The 20,609-nt window shown below is 43.4% G+C and overlaps 9 protein-coding genes across 9 annotated transcripts; 6 read left to right on the plus strand and 3 right to left on the minus strand.

The window, feature by feature from the left end:
* Positions 1–1,737: 1,737 nt before the first annotated feature.
* Positions 1,738–2,267, minus strand: SS1G_14011 (hypothetical protein; the record flags this gene model as incomplete). Its single annotated transcript, XM_001585101.1, has 2 exons — positions 1,738–2,136; positions 2,196–2,267. 2 exons carry the CDS (start codon positions 2,265–2,267, stop codon positions 1,738–1,740), a joined length of 471 nt encoding a protein of 156 aa, XP_001585151.1.
* Positions 2,268–2,716: 449 nt separating this feature from the next.
* On the plus strand, positions 2,717–3,807 carry SS1G_14012 (hypothetical protein; the record flags this gene model as incomplete). Its single annotated transcript, XM_001585102.1, has 2 exons — positions 2,717–2,857; positions 2,944–3,807. 2 exons carry the CDS (start codon positions 2,717–2,719, stop codon positions 3,805–3,807), a joined length of 1,005 nt encoding a protein of 334 aa, XP_001585152.1.
* Positions 3,808–4,680: 873 nt separating this feature from the next.
* On the plus strand, positions 4,681–8,849 carry SS1G_14013 (hypothetical protein; the record flags this gene model as incomplete). Its single annotated transcript, XM_001585103.1, has 3 exons — positions 4,681–4,966; positions 5,017–8,174; positions 8,226–8,849. 3 exons carry the CDS (start codon positions 4,681–4,683, stop codon positions 8,847–8,849), a joined length of 4,068 nt encoding a protein of 1,355 aa, XP_001585153.1.
* Positions 8,850–9,712: 863 nt separating this feature from the next.
* On the plus strand, positions 9,713–10,681 carry SS1G_14014 (hypothetical protein; the record flags this gene model as incomplete). The annotated part of the gene is made up of 1 exon (XM_001585104.1): positions 9,713–10,681. One exon carries the CDS (start codon positions 9,713–9,715, stop codon positions 10,679–10,681), a length of 969 nt encoding a protein of 322 aa, XP_001585154.1.
* A 1,363-nt stretch (positions 10,682–12,044) lies between these two features.
* SS1G_14015 (hypothetical protein) lies at positions 12,045–13,629 on the minus strand (the record flags this gene model as incomplete). The annotated part of the gene is made up of 4 exons (XM_001585105.1): positions 12,045–12,549; positions 12,615–12,985; positions 13,377–13,402; positions 13,479–13,629. 4 exons carry the CDS (start codon positions 13,627–13,629, stop codon positions 12,045–12,047), a joined length of 1,053 nt encoding a protein of 350 aa, XP_001585155.1.
* A 525-nt stretch (positions 13,630–14,154) lies between these two features.
* On the minus strand, positions 14,155–14,364 carry SS1G_14016 (predicted protein; the record flags this gene model as incomplete). The annotated part of the gene is made up of 1 exon (XM_001585106.1): positions 14,155–14,364. One exon carries the CDS (start codon positions 14,362–14,364, stop codon positions 14,155–14,157), a length of 210 nt encoding a protein of 69 aa, XP_001585156.1.
* Positions 14,365–14,748: 384 nt separating this feature from the next.
* On the plus strand, positions 14,749–15,047 carry SS1G_14017 (predicted protein; the record flags this gene model as incomplete). Its single annotated transcript, XM_001585107.1, has 2 exons — positions 14,749–14,869; positions 14,986–15,047. The coding sequence occupies 2 exons, from the start codon at positions 14,749–14,751 to the stop codon at positions 15,045–15,047; spliced, it is 183 nt and encodes a 60-aa protein (XP_001585157.1).
* A 438-nt stretch (positions 15,048–15,485) lies between these two features.
* On the plus strand, positions 15,486–18,642 carry SS1G_14018 (hypothetical protein; the record flags this gene model as incomplete). The annotated part of the gene is made up of 5 exons (XM_001585108.1): positions 15,486–15,509; positions 15,978–16,005; positions 16,555–16,990; positions 17,043–17,996; positions 18,066–18,642. The coding sequence occupies 5 exons, from the start codon at positions 15,486–15,488 to the stop codon at positions 18,640–18,642; spliced, it is 2,019 nt and encodes a 672-aa protein (XP_001585158.1).
* Positions 18,643–19,573: 931 nt separating this feature from the next.
* On the plus strand, positions 19,574–20,222 carry SS1G_14019 (hypothetical protein; the record flags this gene model as incomplete). The annotated part of the gene is made up of 2 exons (XM_001585109.1): positions 19,574–19,721; positions 19,816–20,222. The coding sequence occupies 2 exons, from the start codon at positions 19,574–19,576 to the stop codon at positions 20,220–20,222; spliced, it is 555 nt and encodes a 184-aa protein (XP_001585159.1).
* Between the last annotated feature and the right edge of the window lie 387 nt (positions 20,223–20,609).

The raw sequence follows: 20,609 nt of genomic DNA on the forward strand, positions 1-20,609 counted from the left end.
TTTCAAGAAAATGCCCCCCAGCTGGAGCTACCATTTCAGACCAAGGAAACGTGGCGAAGGAGTATTTCATTCCACTTCTCAATACCACGAAATACAAAAAATGGAGGGAGGAAAAGGCGCAAGGCATTATGAGGAACGATAACACAATACCAACTGCAATAACTTTGAAAACCTTTCCCGTGCCAGAGAACTGCCTGCGAATATCAGTCACTCAGTATCGCATCGACGGATCATTAGGCAACGGAGAAAAATTGGTGTCTGGAATCCATAATATCGCCCCCTTTGAACATGAAAGATCACCTCACCATCAATGTGCGTTCTCTGGGCTACTCGCACTCACTGATGGTTCAGTTCGTGTTTTCTTTTTATGCGTATCGAATTTGAGATTGCATCTACAGTCAGTCGATCGTTGAGACGAAGTTCGTCTAGTTCGTTGTTACTTTATTTTTTACACAACGAATCTCGGAGCAGCGTCTGTCCGGCTCGGTCTGCTTTGCTGCAGACTTGTACTAGTTTAACAATATCTTACTAAGAAAATAAAACTCACTCCCGCACGAAAACACGATGTATTGACAAATGGTAGAGACTCGATTGGTATTCGCCAATACTTGTGTTTTGGCTTTGTAAGGTGATTATTGCTCACTGCACCATCTATCCTTTTCGCGATTTTGACTTCGGTGCAATGTTTCTATTTCCTGTGAAACGATAGAAACTCTAGAGAGTTTCCAAGGGGGTAATGCGATAATAGTATGGGACGCTGACCATTCACAACTCATTCCCACAATATTCCAATTATGTTGTCCTGCTTCACGACGGGAGACTGTTTCGACAACGATTTTAACCGAGCAGGAACAGGGCACATGTATTCTATTTTAACCATGTTTATCTTGTGATTTTCACCCACCATAATTATCATTTTCGCTCATGAATCGTAGCGAAGATAAAACATAGCTGAGTAGTTAAGAAGAAGAATTCATCTGAGTGTCCTATGCCATTTTGTAGTAATGATTCGGTGTAGAAGAAAATTAAACTGGAGCGAGGGATTTTGAAAAATGGGCAGCTATTAGGGCTCCGAGAGCAGTGCGCGAAGAAGTACAAATGTGGCTAGCAAAGTTAAGAAAAGTGTGAGGAAGATACGATGAAGAGTCCCGCGACTGAAGTACGCGAAAAGTCATAGACTCAGATATGAAATAGGAATAGCCAGATGTGCATGGAAAACAATAGTAATATGGAAGGTATATTTGGAAACGAGACGTTTTACTCGTAGAATGAGTTGAATATTGATATACTATAATATGAAGGTTTTCAGTGTCAAGCTGTATCGTCTAATTAGAGACTGTAAAGCCCAGCTCTCAGTCAGATTAGACTACCTTATGACCTCCGCAAGCTTCCTGTCACTCAGTGAAACCAAACATCCAGTAAGTTCAATGGTAAACACAGATACTCATCTCATTTTTTGTAAGAAAGATAAATTTCGACATCAAAATTAGATGCAGATATGAGTGATGCCTGGAATCTTGTGAAGCTAAACCAAAGACCCGATGTCCTGAACTCGAATCAAACATCGCGTTGACTCTTCACACATGTTCCATCTATATTCATATTTTATATACTCAGAGATCCTTCTTCCTTCAATCAACCCTGCACCAAATCGCAAGAATATAGGACGCTTCACCAAGAGGACCAAAGACAACTTTGTCAGGCCATGATAATATGGACATCTCCCATCCCCTTCACTTATTTAACATAGAATCCCCACTGCATCCACATCCAGATCAACGTCGCGGTGGATACCGCCGCTGGCCCTGCCAATCCCTTCCCCATCTTCGCAGTACCAAACACTAACCACTCACCCATAAAATGTAACCAGGCAACAATAAACGTCGCATACCCCAATTGATATATTTGTGGATTACTGATGTAGTATGCAGCTTGAAGACGCACAATCGCAGTGATAAGAGTCCATGTTCCGAATGTACGAGAAGAGAGAGGTGTCGCGGAGGTGGTTGGAGGGTAGGATTGAGCGGTGCTTTTGCTGGGAGTGGTGTTGGATGTAGGAATTGCGTTGTAGATCTGGGAGTTAAAGTGGAGAGTGAAGTAGCATTGAACTGTATTGAAGAGGGAGGTTATGGAGATCTAGGGATGTAACGGGGTTAGTCCTGAAGTTATGTACAAGAACAGTGGGTGATACTCACGAAGAGAAGCCATTGAGGAAGTACACCTTCATGTTGAGGCAGATAGCTGGTGAGAGTAGTGAGCAAACTCATATTGGCTGGGGATATTTGAGAAAATGATTTCTGACGGAATGATGTATATGAGGTGGTGATTAGTAAATGTAATGTTATCAATCAGAGCTCGAACATTTTACATGAAGTGTGAAGTACGAAGTATGAAGCGCGGATGAAGTGAAGATAAACAAAAAATAAAAAGTTCAGCCTTGTACAAGGGCTCGGAACTGGTCCCCGTCCCGTGTTATCGACCAATAAATAAATTTACTTATTTTGGTAAAGTTATCTTGCTCCTGCCAATAGTACTACGGAGGTATCTAGGTAGCTAGCTAGCTAGCAGCTAATCTAATCTCAATATTTCCCCTCTCTCCACTCTCCTCACCTCTTATATCTCCTCTCTCTTTCTTCACAACAAGAAAGTTCCTCTCCCCCCCCCCAACCTCCGCCAATTCATACCAATACCTTTCCATTCATTCTCAATTGACAAAATGATTCTCGATACTATCCTGTCACATGTGCCAAAAGTTGTCCTCACCGGGCTTGCTGGTATTGGAGCTTTCATTGTCGCTGGCAAAGTCATCAGCTATATACGGCTTTTATTAAGTCTATTCGTCCTATCTGGAAAGAATGTAAGGATCCTTGAAAAGTTCATAAGCCAACTAACTGTTTGAGTTGGGATTGATCTTGAATGGTTGGCTAATGAAAACAATAACAGCTTCGTACCTATGGAAAGAAAGGAACTTGGGCAGTAGTAACTGGAGCCTCCGATGGTCTTGGCAAAGAATATGCAATTCAACTTGCCCAGAAAGGCTTCAATATCGTTCTCATCTCCCGTACCGAATCAAAACTTCAAACCCTTGCCTCCGAGATCCAAACCAAATATGCTGGTTCAAATATTCAAACAAAGATTCTTGCAATGGATTTCGCTGCGAACAGGGACGAGGATTATGCAAAATTGAAAGCTCTTGTTGATGGACTTGACGTAGGAATCTTAGTCAATAATGTTGGACAGAGCCACAGCATTCCAGTTCCATTCATTCAAACTCCAAAGGAAGAGATGAGGGACATTATTACCATCAACTGCATAGGTACACTCCGGGTTACTCAAATTGTAGCACCTGGAATGGTTCAACGCAAACGAGGATTGATTTTAACTATGGGTTCATTTGGTGGATGGTTGCCTACTCCTCTACTGGCCACCTACTCTGGAAGCAAGGCATTCTTACAACAATGGTCGACATCTCTCGGAGGTGAACTTGAGGGTACAGGGGTCGACGTAGAGTTGGTATTGAGCTACCTCGTTACAACCGCAATGAGCAAGATTCGACGTACCAGCCTGTTTATACCAAACCCAAGAACATTTGTCAAGACTACTTTGGCCAAGGTTGGTAGAAGTGGAGGTGCTCAGAAGATTGCTTATACAAGTACACCATTCTGGGGCCATGCGTTAATGCAGTGGTGGTTGGAGAATACGTTGGGTGTTGGAGGATCTTTTGTGGTCAACCAAAATAAGGTTATGCATCAGAGTATCAGGGCCAGAGCCTTGAAAAAGGCTGAAAGGGATGCCAAGAAGGCCTGAGTTCGATAAACAATCCCTTGTTTACTGGATGAGGAGTCATGATGCAGTGGAGCGTTGCAGACGCGGTAAGGAATGAGCTATCAAATTGCTATATACGCGCTGCATATGCTAGGTATCTGGTGGTAGATGGAAGAAGGATTATGATGATGAGGAGGGACCCACGAGGACCATTGAGTTATATATCTGATCTGATTACTCTGGAGCGAGAAGCCAAAAACAATGGATGTCCATCATGGATTACGCAGTTATGCTGTTGCAGGCTGGATACGGAATACAATAATCAGAAGAAAGGCATGGCTCCACATGATAATTATTCGCGGCCACTTACTTATTATTACTCTATCGATTGCTTGTAAAGTGAATTGGAGGAAACCTTTCTTACTCGAAAGTAAAAGGGTCACTAACAAAATTGTAGACATATATCCCACATCTCCCTCTGCCATCTGTCATCTTCACCTTGATTCCCCTTGCATCCATTGTTACTTTTTTTTTTAGTATATTCCAAACAATCCTGGAAAACTCGATCGAAATCTTATAATTTTTTTTTGCTTTGTATGTCACGTGACTCTAAATAAAGAGTTACCCTGGAAGCTTCGACCGCGTCGCGAGGCTCATCTAGAGAGTTGCAGCTCTAAACAGAAAAAAATAACAGCTGCAGTATACAACAAGGACCTTGGCCTCGATCAACCTCGAATTTCACAGCCATTTTGCCTTCATCGCACAACTTCCGAAGATTATCATATCATCACGACTCAATCGCTCTTTTCTTCATGAAGTTTTTTTAATCTTTAATTCTATCTTCTGCAGAATTCCTTCTCGCGACAGCATTTATCTGGAGATTGGTTAATTGTCAGCCAGCAAAATAAAACAAAGATGGCTCTTCCGGGGACACCACAAAGGCCTTTACCAGGTGCATATTTCATGACACCTGCTCCTCCGAGATTCAATCAACCTCCTTCACCGCAACCTCCTCTATTTCGACCACCGCAACCGCATTCTGGTCGTGAGCCAACTCCACCTCGAGATGGTCCAATACCTCCTCCAATTCAAGCTCAAATCATACCGCAACCCTTATCACCTATGTCGCGAGCTGCAAAAACCATCAATGAAGTCCTACAAAGAGAATCGAGCTTTCCCGACCTCGACAGTTATGTCAAGCGTGGGTGTACATTACATTCTTTACATGAAATACAACTAACGGTTTCGCAGAGGGCATTTCTTCCGACTATGAACTTCCATCTCCTACCTCTGATCCTGCCTGGGTTCCTTTCCAAAAGATAAGAATGTACGATATTCCCGACACGATTTACGACCAATACAATAATGCTGCTTTTGGGACTTCAATGGGTCTTTTCGCCGAGTTAAACCATGCCTGGGCTGCTATCGACAATGCGCTATATCTATGGGACTATACAAGTCCAAACCCAACATTACGAGGATTCGAAGATCAGCCAAACGGTATTAGAGCTGTGAAACTGGTTGTACCGCGCAGAGGAGTTTTCATTAGTGCTATTACGCACATCGTGGTGGTCGCAACCACTCAAGACATTATCTTGTTGGGTGTCGCAAATGCAGTCGATGAGCATGGAAATAGAACCTTGGAGCTTTACAGAACGGGCATGACGCTATCTATTAGAGGACTAGATGTCACAGTAATTGAAGGATCAGCAGATACGGGGCGCATATTTTTTGCTGGAGGAGCTAACCAAGTCTATGAACTTACATATCAAAATGAAGATAAATGGTTCTCGAATAGAACGGGAAAGCTCAATCACACGAGTCCTGGATACACGTCCTTGGTTCCCATACCTTGGGGTCGGACGACGACCGAGGTTGTAGTGGATATGGTTATCGATGATTCCCGTCGCCTGTTATACACCCTTTCCTCCGAATCCACCATTCGAACATTCCACATGGATAGCGCTACTACTTTAACACAAGTCATTGAGAAGAAGCGACAAGACGTCTTGAGAGATATCTCTCACATGATTTCTCCCACGCCTCTTTTGTCTTCTCATATGCGAATCGTCTCAATCAGTCCCATATCTGCAAGGGAAGGAATAAAGCTTCATCTTATGGCCACTACCACATCTGGATGTAGGATATTTCTCAGTGCAACTCGTGGTTACGCTTATGGTTTCCAAAGCGGTCAGGGTGCTCCGCAGAGTATGCAGGTTCAACACATCAGATTTCCGCCCAGGCTTGATCGAGCTGGAAACAGATCTTATCCGGGACTTGAACCAGCAATTGAGACCAGCTCCGAAGCTTTAGCTCATACACGGAAAGGTCTAAGATATCCTCCAGGTTTCTTCTTTTGCTTTGTTTCCAAAGAGACCCGTGATGGGAGCGACGCTCTTTTTCTGTCAGCTCCAGATACGGGTCGCATAGCGGCGCAAGCGAGAGATATGGCCGTTCAACAAGGATTGCGATATTGCGAATCGGCATTCTGGCTCGAGATGGGTAGCCGTGCTGAGGCCATTGGTCTTGTGACGAAACCATTCGCTGCTTCAGAGCAACCCCTAGGCTTTGGAAATGAGCTCGCAACTCAATATGACTTGCCTACTCCGGAAGTCGCTATTATGACAAACTCTGGAATTCATATCGTTCGACGTCGACGTCTTGTGGATATATTTGCCTCTGCAATTCGAAGTGGATTCGATGACGGAGAAACGGAAATTAAGAAGTTCATTCGGCAATATGGTAGAGGAGAGACAACTGCGACCGCTTTGGCCGTTGCCTGTGGACAGGGTGGTGATGCCTCAATAGTTGGAGAGAGGAGGATAGTCGACCCAGACACGATTGAAGCTGCAAGAAGAGCATTCGTCGAACATGGTGGACGTGCATCTATGGACCAGAACATGGTTGTCGAAGGACCTACCCAAGCAATTGAAAATGTACGACCTTCCTCGAGACACGACGGACTCGCCCTATATATGGCGAGATTGGTCCGTAGCCTTTGGAAATCTCCCGTTATAAAATTGGAGACAAGCAATCAGGTGGTTGCCATAAAGCCAAGAATTAGCAAAAAGAAGCTAGCCGCGGTTCAGGATGAACTTATGAAATTGTCAAAATTCTTAGAGGACAACAAAACATTCATTGAAGGGCTGTCTGGGCCTGAGGGTCTCAACCGCGTCACAAGTCAGCAAGAGGACATTGCTCTGCAAGGCGAACATCAAGCATTGCATTCCCTACAAATCCTTAACACTAGCATTGTGGAAGGAATATCTTTCGTGCAAATGTTCTTCGAGGAACGAGTTGATGATATATGGGCTGCATTGGATGATACAGCGAGAAAACAGCTTCGAGAACTAACATTCGAGCTACTCTTCTCCACTGATAATGGAAAAAATTTGGCAAAGTTGCTGGTGAAGGAGATCGTAAACCGCAACATCGCTCAAGGGTCAAATGTTGACACGGTCGCGGAAGCTCTTAGAAGACGCTGTGGCACTTTCTGTAGTCCTGACGATGTCATTATTTTCAGGGCTCAGGAGCAATTGCAACGAGCAACCAGTGTCGGCCCTTCGACTGATCACGGGAGAGCACTCCTCAACGAGAGTGTTCGATTGTTTCAGGAGGTCGCGGGTGTTCTATCCCATGACAATTTGTATAGCGCTTGCTCGCAATTTGCCGCCAACAAATTCTATGCTGGTGCCATCAGCCTGGCGTTACTTGTTGCCCACGAATCCGATCGTGGAAACAAAGCTTTGTCGTGGCTTAATGATGGCAGACCTGCCGACGATCCTCGAGCAAGCTTCTTCCATTTTCGCAAGGATTGTTACGATATTGTGAAGGAAATCCTGACTGCTGTCGACAACGACACTGGGAACGCACCAGAAATGGTCGATGGTAGACAATCCACTCCAGCTAGAATGCGCGAAGAAGCGCATCAAGTGGTTGATGACTCAGATGATGAGGTCTTCCAATATGATCTATTTGATTGGTACCTTGAACAGGGCTGGATGGATAGAATCATTGCCACTGATTCTCCCTTCATCGTCAAATATCTTGAGCGGACTGCTAGCGAAAGTATGGAGAATTCCGATTTACTGTGGAGATACTACGTTCATCGAGAGGACTACTCTGCCGCTGCCGGTGTACAACTTACTTTGGCTAAGAGTGAACTTCCAATCACCTTGCAAAGAAGAATCGAATACTTGAGCAGAGCCAAAGCAAACGCTCAAACACAAGGGGGTGCAGTTCATAGACAAGCACGACAAATTATGTTACATGAGGCTGGCGAGTTACTTGACGTTGCTAATATTCAACATGAATTATTGCAACGTTTGAGAGCCGATACTAGGATTCCTCAAGCACGAAAAGATAATGTAGTGGCAGACCTGGATGGTGCCATTCAACCACTCTCTGTCGTATGTTCACCTTACCTTGACATTTTGCTTATAACTGCTAACTTCTTACAGCTTTTCAATGAATACGCTGACCAAGGCCAATACTACGACATCTGTCTTCAGATTTTTGCTGCAGCCAATCACCACAATCAGGCTGATATCAAGACTATGTGGGAACAACTTCTACAATCCATACAAGCTCGTGTAGAGGAAGACCCACAGGCACAAAACGAACGCCCATATGAAGCTATTGTCAACATTATTCGGGAGATGTCGCAAAAGCTCTCTGGATACGAGATTGTCTTCTCTCCAAGTATCCTCATTCCCCTCGTCGAAACATACGCAGCTGAACATGAACACCCAGGTCCCTTGAACTGGGTTCCAGATTTGTTCCTCAGCGTGTCGTTCGATCCTGACACAATCATCAATATTTTGGAAGGGATGTTCTACAATGAAGTCAATCCGTTCGTGGGGCCCAATAGGATAGTTCTTGCAAATCACATTGTTTATGTTGCGGAACAATGGTATGAGGACTGTCTGAGACATAACAAAAGGGTTTTTGGAGGGGAGGTGCAGAAAGACGTGATTGGTCAACTTTTGGCAGATTTGAGTGCCGCTGCATATAGGGATGATCCAGTGGGAAGACAGAGGATCATGGAGTTGAGAAGGAGGATTGGGTTGGGAGGATTGCGATGAGCGAGTAGCCGCGATGGATGACTTGTCGGTACGGAGACAAAAAGGGGAAATTGGAAATGAAAATGAGAGCAGGGAAATTTCTGACAATATCTCATTGCCATGAATGGCATCCGTGGGCATAATTTTGGCATTGAAGCTTGGAGTTGGGGTGAACTTGTTTGTGTTCTTATGATACTAGGTGAAGAAAAAGGGAAGTCAATCGATTTACATTTCTCCGTCTGTGGACAGAGAAGCGTATGTCTACGTCAAATAGAGCATTGTCACGTGCTGATACAAGGATGCAGAGCTCGTGGATGGAAAGCGCTGAAGATAGATGATTGATATCCTTTGTAACTTCTAGATGAGATAGCCTGTGTTTGTTGGTTATGATGATTCTTATAGTCAGTTGTGAAAATTGAAAAGGGAGGGTAAAGCTTGGTCTAGTTAGTGTGTCGGTGGAGAAGACTGAGAGAATGAAACTGAATAGATACCATGGTAAATAAAACGAACAATTTTTGACAGCTACTTGCTTTGCGAGGGGTGGGTGTGTATACAAAGTAATCCGGTCTATTGTCTAAATACTCGTAGTATGTACATCGCGCTTGTGAAATATGCTAGTGTATTGCTGCTAGTTGATAAAGTGGCAAGGTAGCACATGTCCAAGCGAATACCGCTACACGTAAAGGGGCTGGAACTAGTAATCATGTTTGAGACGACATATACTTTCCTCCTCCTCTGAATAAGGAATCAATGCCTACTGTTCACTCAATCTTCACTGTGACGCCTCACACCTCCGGGTCACGTGGCATGCCCCGTTTGTATTTAATCACAGGAAAACTCTCTACTCTTGTTGGGCAGAGGCCGAGGCCCGCATCAATGGTCCGATGGGCAGAACGAAGGCACAAGCAGCCGAAGACTTCAAAGCCTTCCACGCCAAGATCCCAAGAAGCGATATACAAATCTTCTCGGATGGCTCAAAAAGTGAAAGCAAGGATGGCGCAACTGGGGGCGGATTCGTAATCTCACAATTCGATATTCAGATAGCACACCATTCTTTCTCATTAGGCACAAATGCAGAAGTGTTCGATGCAGAAGCCACAGCCGCAGTAGCAGGGGCAGCAAAAGCCCTCACTCTAGCATCAACCAAACTGGCCACAGATCTCTGGATCTTCTTAGACAACCACGAGGCTGCTCTCCGATTAGGATCCCACTTCAATGGTTCCTCACAGAGAGTCTTTGAAGACTTTCTGAAGCTCACACAAGCTTGGGCTGTTAGACCAAGGCTCCCACACACCTCCCCCGGGAAAATCCGCGTCCGATGGGTCCCAGGGCACCTGGATATCCCTGGCAACGAAATAGCTGACAAAGCCGCTAAGGAAGGAACAAAACTCCCCTTTCCCCTCAACCCGATCTGTACGCTAGCATCCCTAAAAAGAATGATCAGAACAAGGGCCAACAAAGCAGACGAACAATTATGGAATACAGTCAGCCCACAATACTACAAAGATCTCCAACTCAACCACACTTCTAATACAGACACCCTCTCTCTGAAGAGAGCCACACTCCACCATATTCTCGCTATCAGATCACAGCATGGCGACTTCGCAGCATACCATGAACGCTTCAATCACACTACAGCCTACGTCCATTGCTCGTGCGGTAAAAGGAAAACTCCATTACACTTTTTCTTTTGCAAAAAAGGAAAAGCCTTCAAAGCGCTCACAAAGAGCCCCCCCTCCGAAGCTATCCCCTGGCTTCTAAGAAATTCCACCGGTATAGCCAAACTAGCCGAATGGCTAGAATACACCAAGTTCTACACAAAAATCTGCCCGTGGCACACAGGTGCAAGATAAAAAAAAAAAAAAAAAAAAAAAAAAAAAAAAAAAAACCTTTCTTTCTTTCATTGGATTCAAACGGAGTTAATAGGTCTCTAAGGGTGCTTTTCCTTCCTCTTCTTTCCTCTCTTTCATCTTTCCCTTTTCTTTCATTAAAAAAAAAAAAAAAACAAGTATGCATACGAACAACCAAAACAAGTACGAGGAGACAGGGAGAGAGATCAAGAGGTAGTGATCTAGTGGACGAGGATGACCACAATTACAACCCCAAAAGGCCTACCGGCCCAAACCCCCCCTGCGAAGGCAATCATGTAAACCCTGCCCTAGCCCCCTTTAAATTGTATAAAAATACTCCCCCTAGCTAGCTAGTAAACCACTCAGAGGCTTCTCCTCTGAGCGTCATTTGTCCAAAACTGGAATAGATGGCTAAGGTTATCACGCGCCAAGGCGCGTGAGCCTACGGCCTATGACGATAAACACAATCAATCAATCAATCTCTACTCTTGTTTTCCTTCTTCTTTTCTCCTTAGCTTAGTATTTTCTAATACAAGATACTTTACCCAGTATTCTTGAGTGTGACATTCACCATGTCTATGTTAAATTATCTATGATTGGTGTCGGTCCAAGATAAATTATTCCACACTGGGCGTTCGCGATCGGTTTCTCTCTGGGATAGGTGTGGGTTTATCTTGAGAAGCAGGGCAAGGTACAAAGAAAAAGAGTTCTGAAATCTATTTTTTAGATACTGAACAATATCATCTCAAAGTTAATAATTCTTTTTACCTTTTTAGATTTTTTATTTATTTATGCAAAAGATTTGATTAGTTCAAATTTAATCAAAATTAAATAAAAAAAATTTCAATCTTAATTTGAAGTTATACCTATTCAAAATTAAAGAGATCAAAAAGGTTGATAAATTGTTTATTGTATTTAAGGAAATTTTAACAAAATATCATATTACATAATTATTAGAAAATGTGTTTGATATTGAATTCTGTATAAAGAAAGAATACTTTTTGCAGGGATTTTGTTTCGAATTCGAATGGTGTGTGGTAAGTAAATTCTAAAATTCTCAAAATATTATTACATCATAAAGCGTGCAAAGTGATTGATCATATTGGGATTTATCGTGTTGGACAAATGAGAGCTATGCATTTTGAGAGACGTCGAGATACCAATTGAATGAGCTTTGAAGGGAAATTTAAGTATGGATGGCATGGCTAGATGTATAGCGCACGTCTGAGATCAAGAGAAAACTTTGTACTGGTAGGTGATTTTGATCGTGGAGAATAGACGGAATTAGAGTTGATGACCGAAACCCCTTAAAAATGATAGAGATTTTCTATTACAGGTTTAAATCTAGCCGTGATCCATTAATTATTCATACGAGACTTTCGGTGCTACTACCGCTTTTTCTAACTGGCTTCCCGTTGCTTACAGATACGTTATCATGCCACCTCACCTCAGTTTCTGTCCTTACTGCAATATTCATCTGACCTTTGTGTGTCCCGTCTACCTTTCCCTTGCCACTCTCCGCATCAGTGATATCGCTCATCTTATCATAATCTCCCCCTATATCACCGACCTCAATCTCTGTATGCGCCGTCCTCCTGCTCATTTCGTAACCTTCCGGGCGCCGACCTGTCCGTCCCTGTCCATTCCCTTCAGTAGATCTTTTGGCGCTACGTGAACGACTACTTTCTCCAAATATTTTAGGGATAATGCGCACGATGATAGGTTTAAGTGCTGGTGCGCAAGCGCAAACGAATGATAAGCCGACTTCGATGGTTGAAACACAGAATAAAATGGAGTACGTGAGATCCGCAGGTGGATTTCGATCGAACGTATCGAGAAGGACAATGCGGATTATGCCAATTATGACAGTCCTAAAGTATTATGTCAGATACAATCGGATTTGCCCAAGGGATGGTAAAATTTGAACAAAACTTACACCAGACCAAATGACAAGATAGCAACAAGCATTATCTTTTGACTTCGCGGAATCTGCAAATTATAGACAATCCAGGTTGGCATCCACAAAGCCAACACATCGGTCAAAACGCTGACACTGGCTGTGCCGGTAACAAAGTTCGCGAAATTCATGCAGACAGCATCAGGGTACAGCTCAGGATACCAATTTGCTGCAATGGGGACGCAGTGAAAAGTCGTGAGCAGAAACGTCACAACCATCATGATACCATTGAATATCAAGAGACCAATGATCGATAGTCTGACATCAGTCTTTTGTCCGGTGAGGCGAAGGAGGAAGAGGAGGATGGAGGTCTTTACGAGGGCCAAAATGGGATTATAGAGAAGTTCCGTCTAGAGATATTAGCAAAGGAAATGGTTAAGAATTTGTGTCAGAGACTAACTGCATAGCCATACTTTGCGCCAGGCACGGAGGTCCAATCCTTTGGAACGTCCCAGATGTGAATCCCGATACAATTGTATATTACCACTACGGCTTGTTAGAAAGCTACTTCGTGCGTTACGAAGGCTGTCAAGGGTTGACTTTACCTTTGTATGAAGTATATGTCTCTGCCCAGTACAGAATCTAGAATGAAGTTCAGTGAAAGATTTGCTAGAAGCCGCTACCAAGAGATCAAAGCATGCCGTACTCGAAAGGCAATGGCAAGTCCAAAGGCGTATCGACGGGTGTTCAAGATAATCCATTGTTGGATGCTCTTTCATGACTAAAAACTGTAAGACTTACCATCGCAAAGCAAATGACCCAGTCATCTGCGCAATGTTAGCAGTGTTTTATTCAAGTATTGATTATCACCATGAGTGAGAATGTCTTGTATCCCTTACTAACCTGCAGCAAAGGATCTGGTCAAAGATCTACTATACAACCTCAAAGCGAGCGCAATCGTAGCGATAATAGGAAATACGAAAGTTAAAGCGAATGCCTGGCTCTGACGGCTATCGTGGGGAAGATCCGCAACATCAACAGCACTCGTAGCCATACTTTGTCGGTGAACCAGCCACAACCTTCCTCTGGGGTTCAGGTAAAGAAAGTGGATGGAGAAGACGACGGGCCACCCTCACTGACACGAATGAAAAGAGAAACAAGAATGAACATCAAAATATGGGACCATACACGCCGGCGATGAACATACCATTTATGTGGTAAATACAATTAGCAGAGGCAGATGGAAACAAGAAAGGGTCCATTAGCACATGGCATTACAAGGATTTGAAAAGTCTTAATAGCTTGCGAAAACAACCCAGTCAAAATATCGATATTGAAATGTTGATTGAGAGCGACACTTGAAACGGAGCCTTGAAATTCAGGGATTTTGACAGTCAACGATGCAGCTAGTTGGGAATAATGATTGATATGGTTGTCCGTCTAAGTCTGAATGAGGTCGTCCGATTTACCTAATTCGAATATGGCTATGGTATGAATGTTACCTTTCTCCATGGAAGAGAGAGATTGTATATGCAAGAGCAACAATATGGATCTAGCTGATCTCCTTTATCGTACGATGCTACTCCGAGGTCAAATTTGTTCTGTACCCAGGAGTTCGGGTGCGGAAAGGTAATTCCCGCACCGTAAGACCAGGGTCACTCATCAAGGCCTTGTAAGTTGTGGAGTACTGTGCTTCTTCTTTGCATCGCGATTTAAATTTTGAAGCTCTGGTTTGTGTAACAAATGCCAAAAGTGGGCAATGGGGACATGCAGGGGTGTTGTTGCACATGGGTTAAATAGAAGTTTTTGCAACCCCTTTTTGTCTCGAAGACTTTTATACCTATATAATATATACTAGGTATCTGCCGACTACGACGCTGTAAACATGCACTACATAGAGATGGCGTCCACATGGGAAGGTGTCACCTTAATTACCGGTGCTAGACTAGGAGAAAAAAAGTCCACCAAATGAGCTCAACGGCGCAGGTGAGGGCGGGATTTTGTCTTCTTGTGTCTGTACACATGGATGTCAGCAGTTATATATTTGATATCAATGTGTTATATCTAAAATAGTTATATTTGGCGGATCTAGTTAACCGTTCGACGATTCGACAGTGGAAACACTCCTAGGAGTCAAAGGGTCTTAGCGTAGACTGCATATTAATCTTTAATAATGTGTCAAGGGTTTACGCAACAAGTCACCAATTTGGTTCAGTGGCGTCCCGAATCCATTAGAAAAAATATGCATTTCTTTGATAAAATACTCGTGCTGCAGTTTGTTGAGCCCTACATCGGTATGAAGACAGAAAGGAACCCTTGAAAATGGGACAATTTGACCAATAATAACAAGTACTCCTCTAGCCGTGCGGGTTTTATACCTTCTGGACGCACGAGTTATCAATTAGCTTAGTTTATGATGGGGCTTCCCGCTACATGACAAAGCTAGTGGCGGGAAAGAGTCAGAACTTGTGAAAGAGAATTTTCAAAAACTTTCATTTTTATATACTCAACAAATAATATCTCTTATTATTTGAATACATCCGAAGTTTTGATGAACAAAAAAGATTCTATAATTTTTTTTCTTGAATAGCAAAAGTATATTTACTTGATATATTTCGTAATCAAATGAATGTAATTATTGAAAGATTATTATACAGAGTATATCTTGACGAAAATTAGTCATGCGTTGCTTGGGATATAATTAATAAAACATTTGAAAGAGTTCACTTGAAATATTCAATCAAAAAGTGTAAAACCTCCGGAAGGGGCCGACGTGAAAACAAAACTAGAACATTGTGCCCCAATTTTGTTTAAATCATACTCCATCCGACTCATCCTACGGAATTCTGTTCCATATTTGTGATAGCCTACCCCAATTCGTCCAGTTTCAACAATACGATAGGCTTTTCCATGCAACGCATTGAAGACCGTGGTGTACGTCCGCAAACCACTGGCCATTGGATAAAGCTTATACGGCAGTGGATACTTGGGAGCCGTGCTTCGTACATTAGATGAAGCCAGCAGAGGATCAATTTCAGCAATTTATAAGTTCTAGAATTAGCAAACTAATGCCCGAAAGGAATCGAATGTTGCGTGTGCACTTGAACCTTTAACGGAGCGAAGATAGAGTGGCACGAGTAGCGACTAAAGTTATCGTCGTACCTTGTACAAAAGTAGTGATGCTGGTTATCTACACGCGAGATACCTGGTAGACATGGCTTAAAAACGTGGTTAACACCAAACAAATCCACGCTCAAAATTCATTTGCGCTATGGATGCGGAGCGATGTCTGCAACGCTATGGAGTACGATCATGTACTCCGAATATTCGGCCCACTCTCTGCTGATTCTGCTCGACTGAGTGGGGAATGCATCTAATAAAACCTCAACCACAGCTGCACAGCACAAAAATTATACCTCGCTTGATGAGTGTTGGAATTGGTGCTGGGTTGCACAGTTCTTCCTGTACCAGTGTACCTTGAAAGTACCCGTATTAATAATGCTTAGCCGTCTTTATCACTCCACACGACCCATATCCCCAATCTCAGTTTGGTTCTAGTCCTCAGATGCAACGACCGGTCGATCAGGGCTCGGGGTGGATTCGATATCTTTTCAGGTGTCTGCGCCGAAAGTACCAATGGCCATCCGCGGCAAATTTATATTCTGTCCAAATTTTATGATGTGTTCGATGCCGTACTGTCCGAAGTCTGAAGATGGCAAGATTTCAATCTAAGATGAATCTCAATATACCTAGAGTCCTAGAGTCCTAGACTTCTCTATGGAAGAATTTTCCGTTAAATAGTTGGCCCCCATTCCCTCTATTCAAGAGCACGCCGCATTTCACATTCCAAGTCCTGAAAAGTCCACATACTCTCTCTCTCATCTAAAAAAAGAAAGTTAGTCTTGCATAACAGGTAAGTCTCTCTAAGAACCTTAATATCTGCTTGCCGTGTTTCGCCATTGTCGCTGATAAATTGTAGGCATGAAGAACTCGTCATCTCTAGCGGTAGCCGCCGCTGTCTTGGGGGTCGTTTCAGCACAAAGCACAGTCTTGAGCCCTGCTACAACCACGGTGGTTTCCACTTCTACACCATCTCTCTTCCCCAATGAAGTGGTTCAGTTGACTGATGGTGTCCTCGACACCGTTGCTTCTGCCATTGCCAATGAATCAATCTCAAATCTTTTTGCTTTCGACACTAATTCCACCCTCTCGAAACGAAAAACAAAAGTTTGCAAGCTCCTCCCTGGCGATGCATTGTGGCCTATTAATTTAATTTGGGATATTTTCGACGTCCTTCTTGGTGGAGCTTTGATCAAAAGTACTCCTTTGGCTGCAGTCTGTTACCCAGATTGGCCAGAATATGATGCAACCAAATGTGCATCAGTCACAGCTGGTTGGTTAACTTCGGAACTCCAGTAAGTAGCTCAAGCCATTTTCAACTCTCAACAAGTGCTAACTTTGACACAGTGAGGCCGATCCAACCTCAATTCAATTACCCATCTACCAGGGCCGTAGTTGTATGCCTCCTGGGTTGAATTACACAAACATCTGTGAACAAGGTGGTTATCCGACGTATGTCGTCAACGTCACAAATGTAGCACAAATTCAACTCGCTGTCAATTTCGCAAGAAATCTTGATCTCTCCCTTGTGATCAAGAATACCGGTCACGACTTCAACGGTAAAGCATCTGGCAAGGGTGCACTCACCATATGGACTCATCATCTCAAACACAAAGCTTATTACCCCAACTTTGTAGCTGCCAATGGTTACACTGGACCTGCTATCAAGGTTGGTTCTGGCATTCTGGTACGCGAGGCATATGAATATGCCAAGACCTTGGGAGGAAGTGTAGTTGGCGGTGAAGCTGCCACTGTAGGAATGGGTGGTGGTTATATTGCTGGTGGGGGACACTCACCTTTGAGCAGTATGTACGGTATGGGATCCGATCAAGTCTTGGCTATGGAGGTTGTTCTTGCCAATGGCAAATTTATCAGCTGCGATTCTAAAACCAACTCCGATGTCTTTTGGATGCTGCGCGGTGGCGGGGGTAGTACCATTGGTGTCGTAACATCTCTTACTGTCAAGTTACTCCCCCAACTCGAAACCACTACCGTTACTTTCAACTTCACTGTTGCAGACACCCCTGGCAATGACTCTTTCTGGGGGGGTGTTCAAGCTTACATCGACAATGCTGAAGCCTTTGTTGATGCCGGTACTTATGGATATTATTACCTTGGGGCTAGCGCCGTCGAAATTGGAACCGATGTTGGTGGTAGTGATGCCTACTATTTCCGTATGGAATCTTTCGTTGCACCAAACATGACCATTGCTCAGACTCAAGCACTTCTCAAACCATGGTTTGACGTCCTAGATAGCTTGAACATTACTTATACTCCTTGGTACAACCACGCCGATAACTTGTAAGTCATAACGAAACATCTTTTTCTTGTCTACCATAACAATCTGAAGATACTAACACCCATCTATAGCCATGATGCATGGGTCCCTTCTTTCCCCGAAGAATATGTCGGCACTGACATTGTCAAAACCGCATCTCGCCTTATGCCTCGCTCTGTCTTTGCAGACGATGATCTTCGCAATCAAACTTTCGCCGCTCACAAATCAGCCATCGAACAAGGCTTCTTCATCGCAGGCTTCCACGTTTCGGGAACCGGTATTGCAGTCGAGCCACCAACAGATTCTTCTGTTCTGCCTGCTTGGCGTGATGCCATCATGCATACCATCGTTGGAGGTGAATTTGAGACTACAAGCACCTGGGCTGAAATCGAAACCGTCACCTATGCCGTTACAGATTTCATGGATGTTTTTCGTTCCATTGCTCCCGACTCGGGCGCCTATATGTCAGAAGGTGATCTTATTGAACCTAATCAAACGGTCGCTTTCTACGGTACCAATTATGATGAGCTGTATGCGATGAAGCAAAAATATGACCCTACGGGCGTGTTCTTTGCCCTCACCGCTATTGGTTCGGTGGATTGGGAAATTCAGACGGTTGATTCTCTTCCTAATAGTTGGAATACGAACGGGAGACGTTGCCCAGTTTAAGAAGTAGTGGGGGAGATTTTGTATGGAACCTTAAATTGTCCGTCAAAACTAGAAGCATAGATAGTTAATGTTAATAATATTTCGACGATTTCATTCTTTCCATCTCAGGCGGTCGAGGGTTGGGGGTAGTGTTTGCAACGAATGGTTGACCATTTGGCAACATTTGCGTTTTTGTGAGCTTTGTCTAGAAACCAATTTGAAGGCATGAAATATCTAGGGACGAACAGTGCTAATCGACCAATGTCAAGCTAAGATACCAATACTCAATCCTTGATGTAAAGCTTTCGAGTAGCCAGAGCATTAATAATTGAGGTTTTTCATTTGAAGACGGTGTAGAGGGTTGAGCCGGACAGTGTTCAAGAGGAAGCCAATGAGCTAATGCGGGGTTCCCGTCTTTAAAGGTTAATATTAGTGATACTGTAGCGCAAATGCCATTAGAGTAGAGTATAGGAATATTAAGGAATGAATCTAAGAAATTTAATAAGCAAATGAAAATTATCTACATCATTTTGGATTACTTCGACCTTGGAATAATCAATATATGAATAAGTGAAATCGTATAGAATTATTTAATATAATGTAGAATATTTGATATAAGATTTTTGATATTTCTATAATATATAAATTTGATGTTAGATTTTATAACATGTGAGATCTTACTATCGCGACACCCCGCACCCGCTCCTCATCCCTTAAATAAGCCTCACCCCTCCATTCCACTCACTCAATCCACGCCTCAACTCTCAAACATGTCGATTTTATATTGCGCTACCACATCACCACATCACCACATCATCAACATTCAAAACTCTACCATTTCACTTATTTCGCTTTATGTGCACCCCGAGTTCTTCGAGCTGAATCTCTAGAGCGAATAATTGCTTTCCAATTGATCATTAATACACAACTCTGACACTCAACGCACCAGCACATGCGCAGAATGTCTACTATAACTGTTGCAACCCTTCCCCGATTATCCTCAAAAGCTCTTTCAGATATCATTCTTTCTCACGCTTCTTCAAACCTCGATGCACTTTCTACACCGCAGAATCTAGCTATTATTGATGTGCGCGATGATGGTAACCCCCCTTCACTACTGTTTTCTGTCATGCTTTGTGCATACTTTGACACCTTTCAATCTTGCATCTCACTGATTTCAACCAATTCTCTTAGATCACATTGGCGGTCACATCAAACATTCTACCCACGTCCCATCCTCCACCCTTGACTACAAGATCCCGGAACTAGTTCGAAAGCTCAAAGATAAAGATACGGTTGTGTTTCATTGTGCCTTGAGCCAGCAGCGAGGTCCCAGTGCCGCCTTGAGATATATACGCGAAAGGGAGAGGATTATGGGCGTGGGCGCCGGAGTCGTGGGAGCAGCTATGAAGAAGAACAAAGAGCAAACGGAGAAGAAAGTTGATGACGAGGAATGGGAGGATGTTGAAGATGGTTCCGATAAAAAAGAACAAAAGGTCTATGTGCTAGACAGGGGCTTCGTTGGGTGGCAAGAGGTATATGGTGAAGATTCACGTTTGACCGAAGGGTATAGGAAGGAGATTTGGCAGGATGGCTATTGATATGATGTTGAGGGATCCACTTGATAAGAGCTCGCGATGAACCACTTTCTCGGCCACCCATGCTCAAGCCTGGACAATGTGGATAAGGGCATACATATGCTATTATACATGGACGGAGCGTCCACTTTGAGGGATTCATGCTATATTCGACCCCACCTTCCCTTCTCCCCCAAAACCCTCTTTTGCAAAATTATCTTGTGCAAAATTATCTTCTACTCGACTTTGAAGGAAAACTTGCAATTGTAAATATCTATCTCCGCGACATCTACCGTCTAACCACCGTACCTCCTCGACCATGTCCATTACCATTTGAATTGTTTGCGATTTCATGAAAAAGAGACATGGCCGTGGACATGTCAGTACATATCGGCTGAAGATCATCTACCA

This window comes from Sclerotinia sclerotiorum, genomic scaffold (assembly GCF_000146945.2).
Source record: "Sclerotinia sclerotiorum 1980 UF-70 scaffold_28 genomic scaffold, whole genome shotgun sequence".
Classification (NCBI taxonomy): domain Eukaryota; kingdom Fungi; phylum Ascomycota; class Leotiomycetes; order Helotiales; family Sclerotiniaceae; genus Sclerotinia; species Sclerotinia sclerotiorum.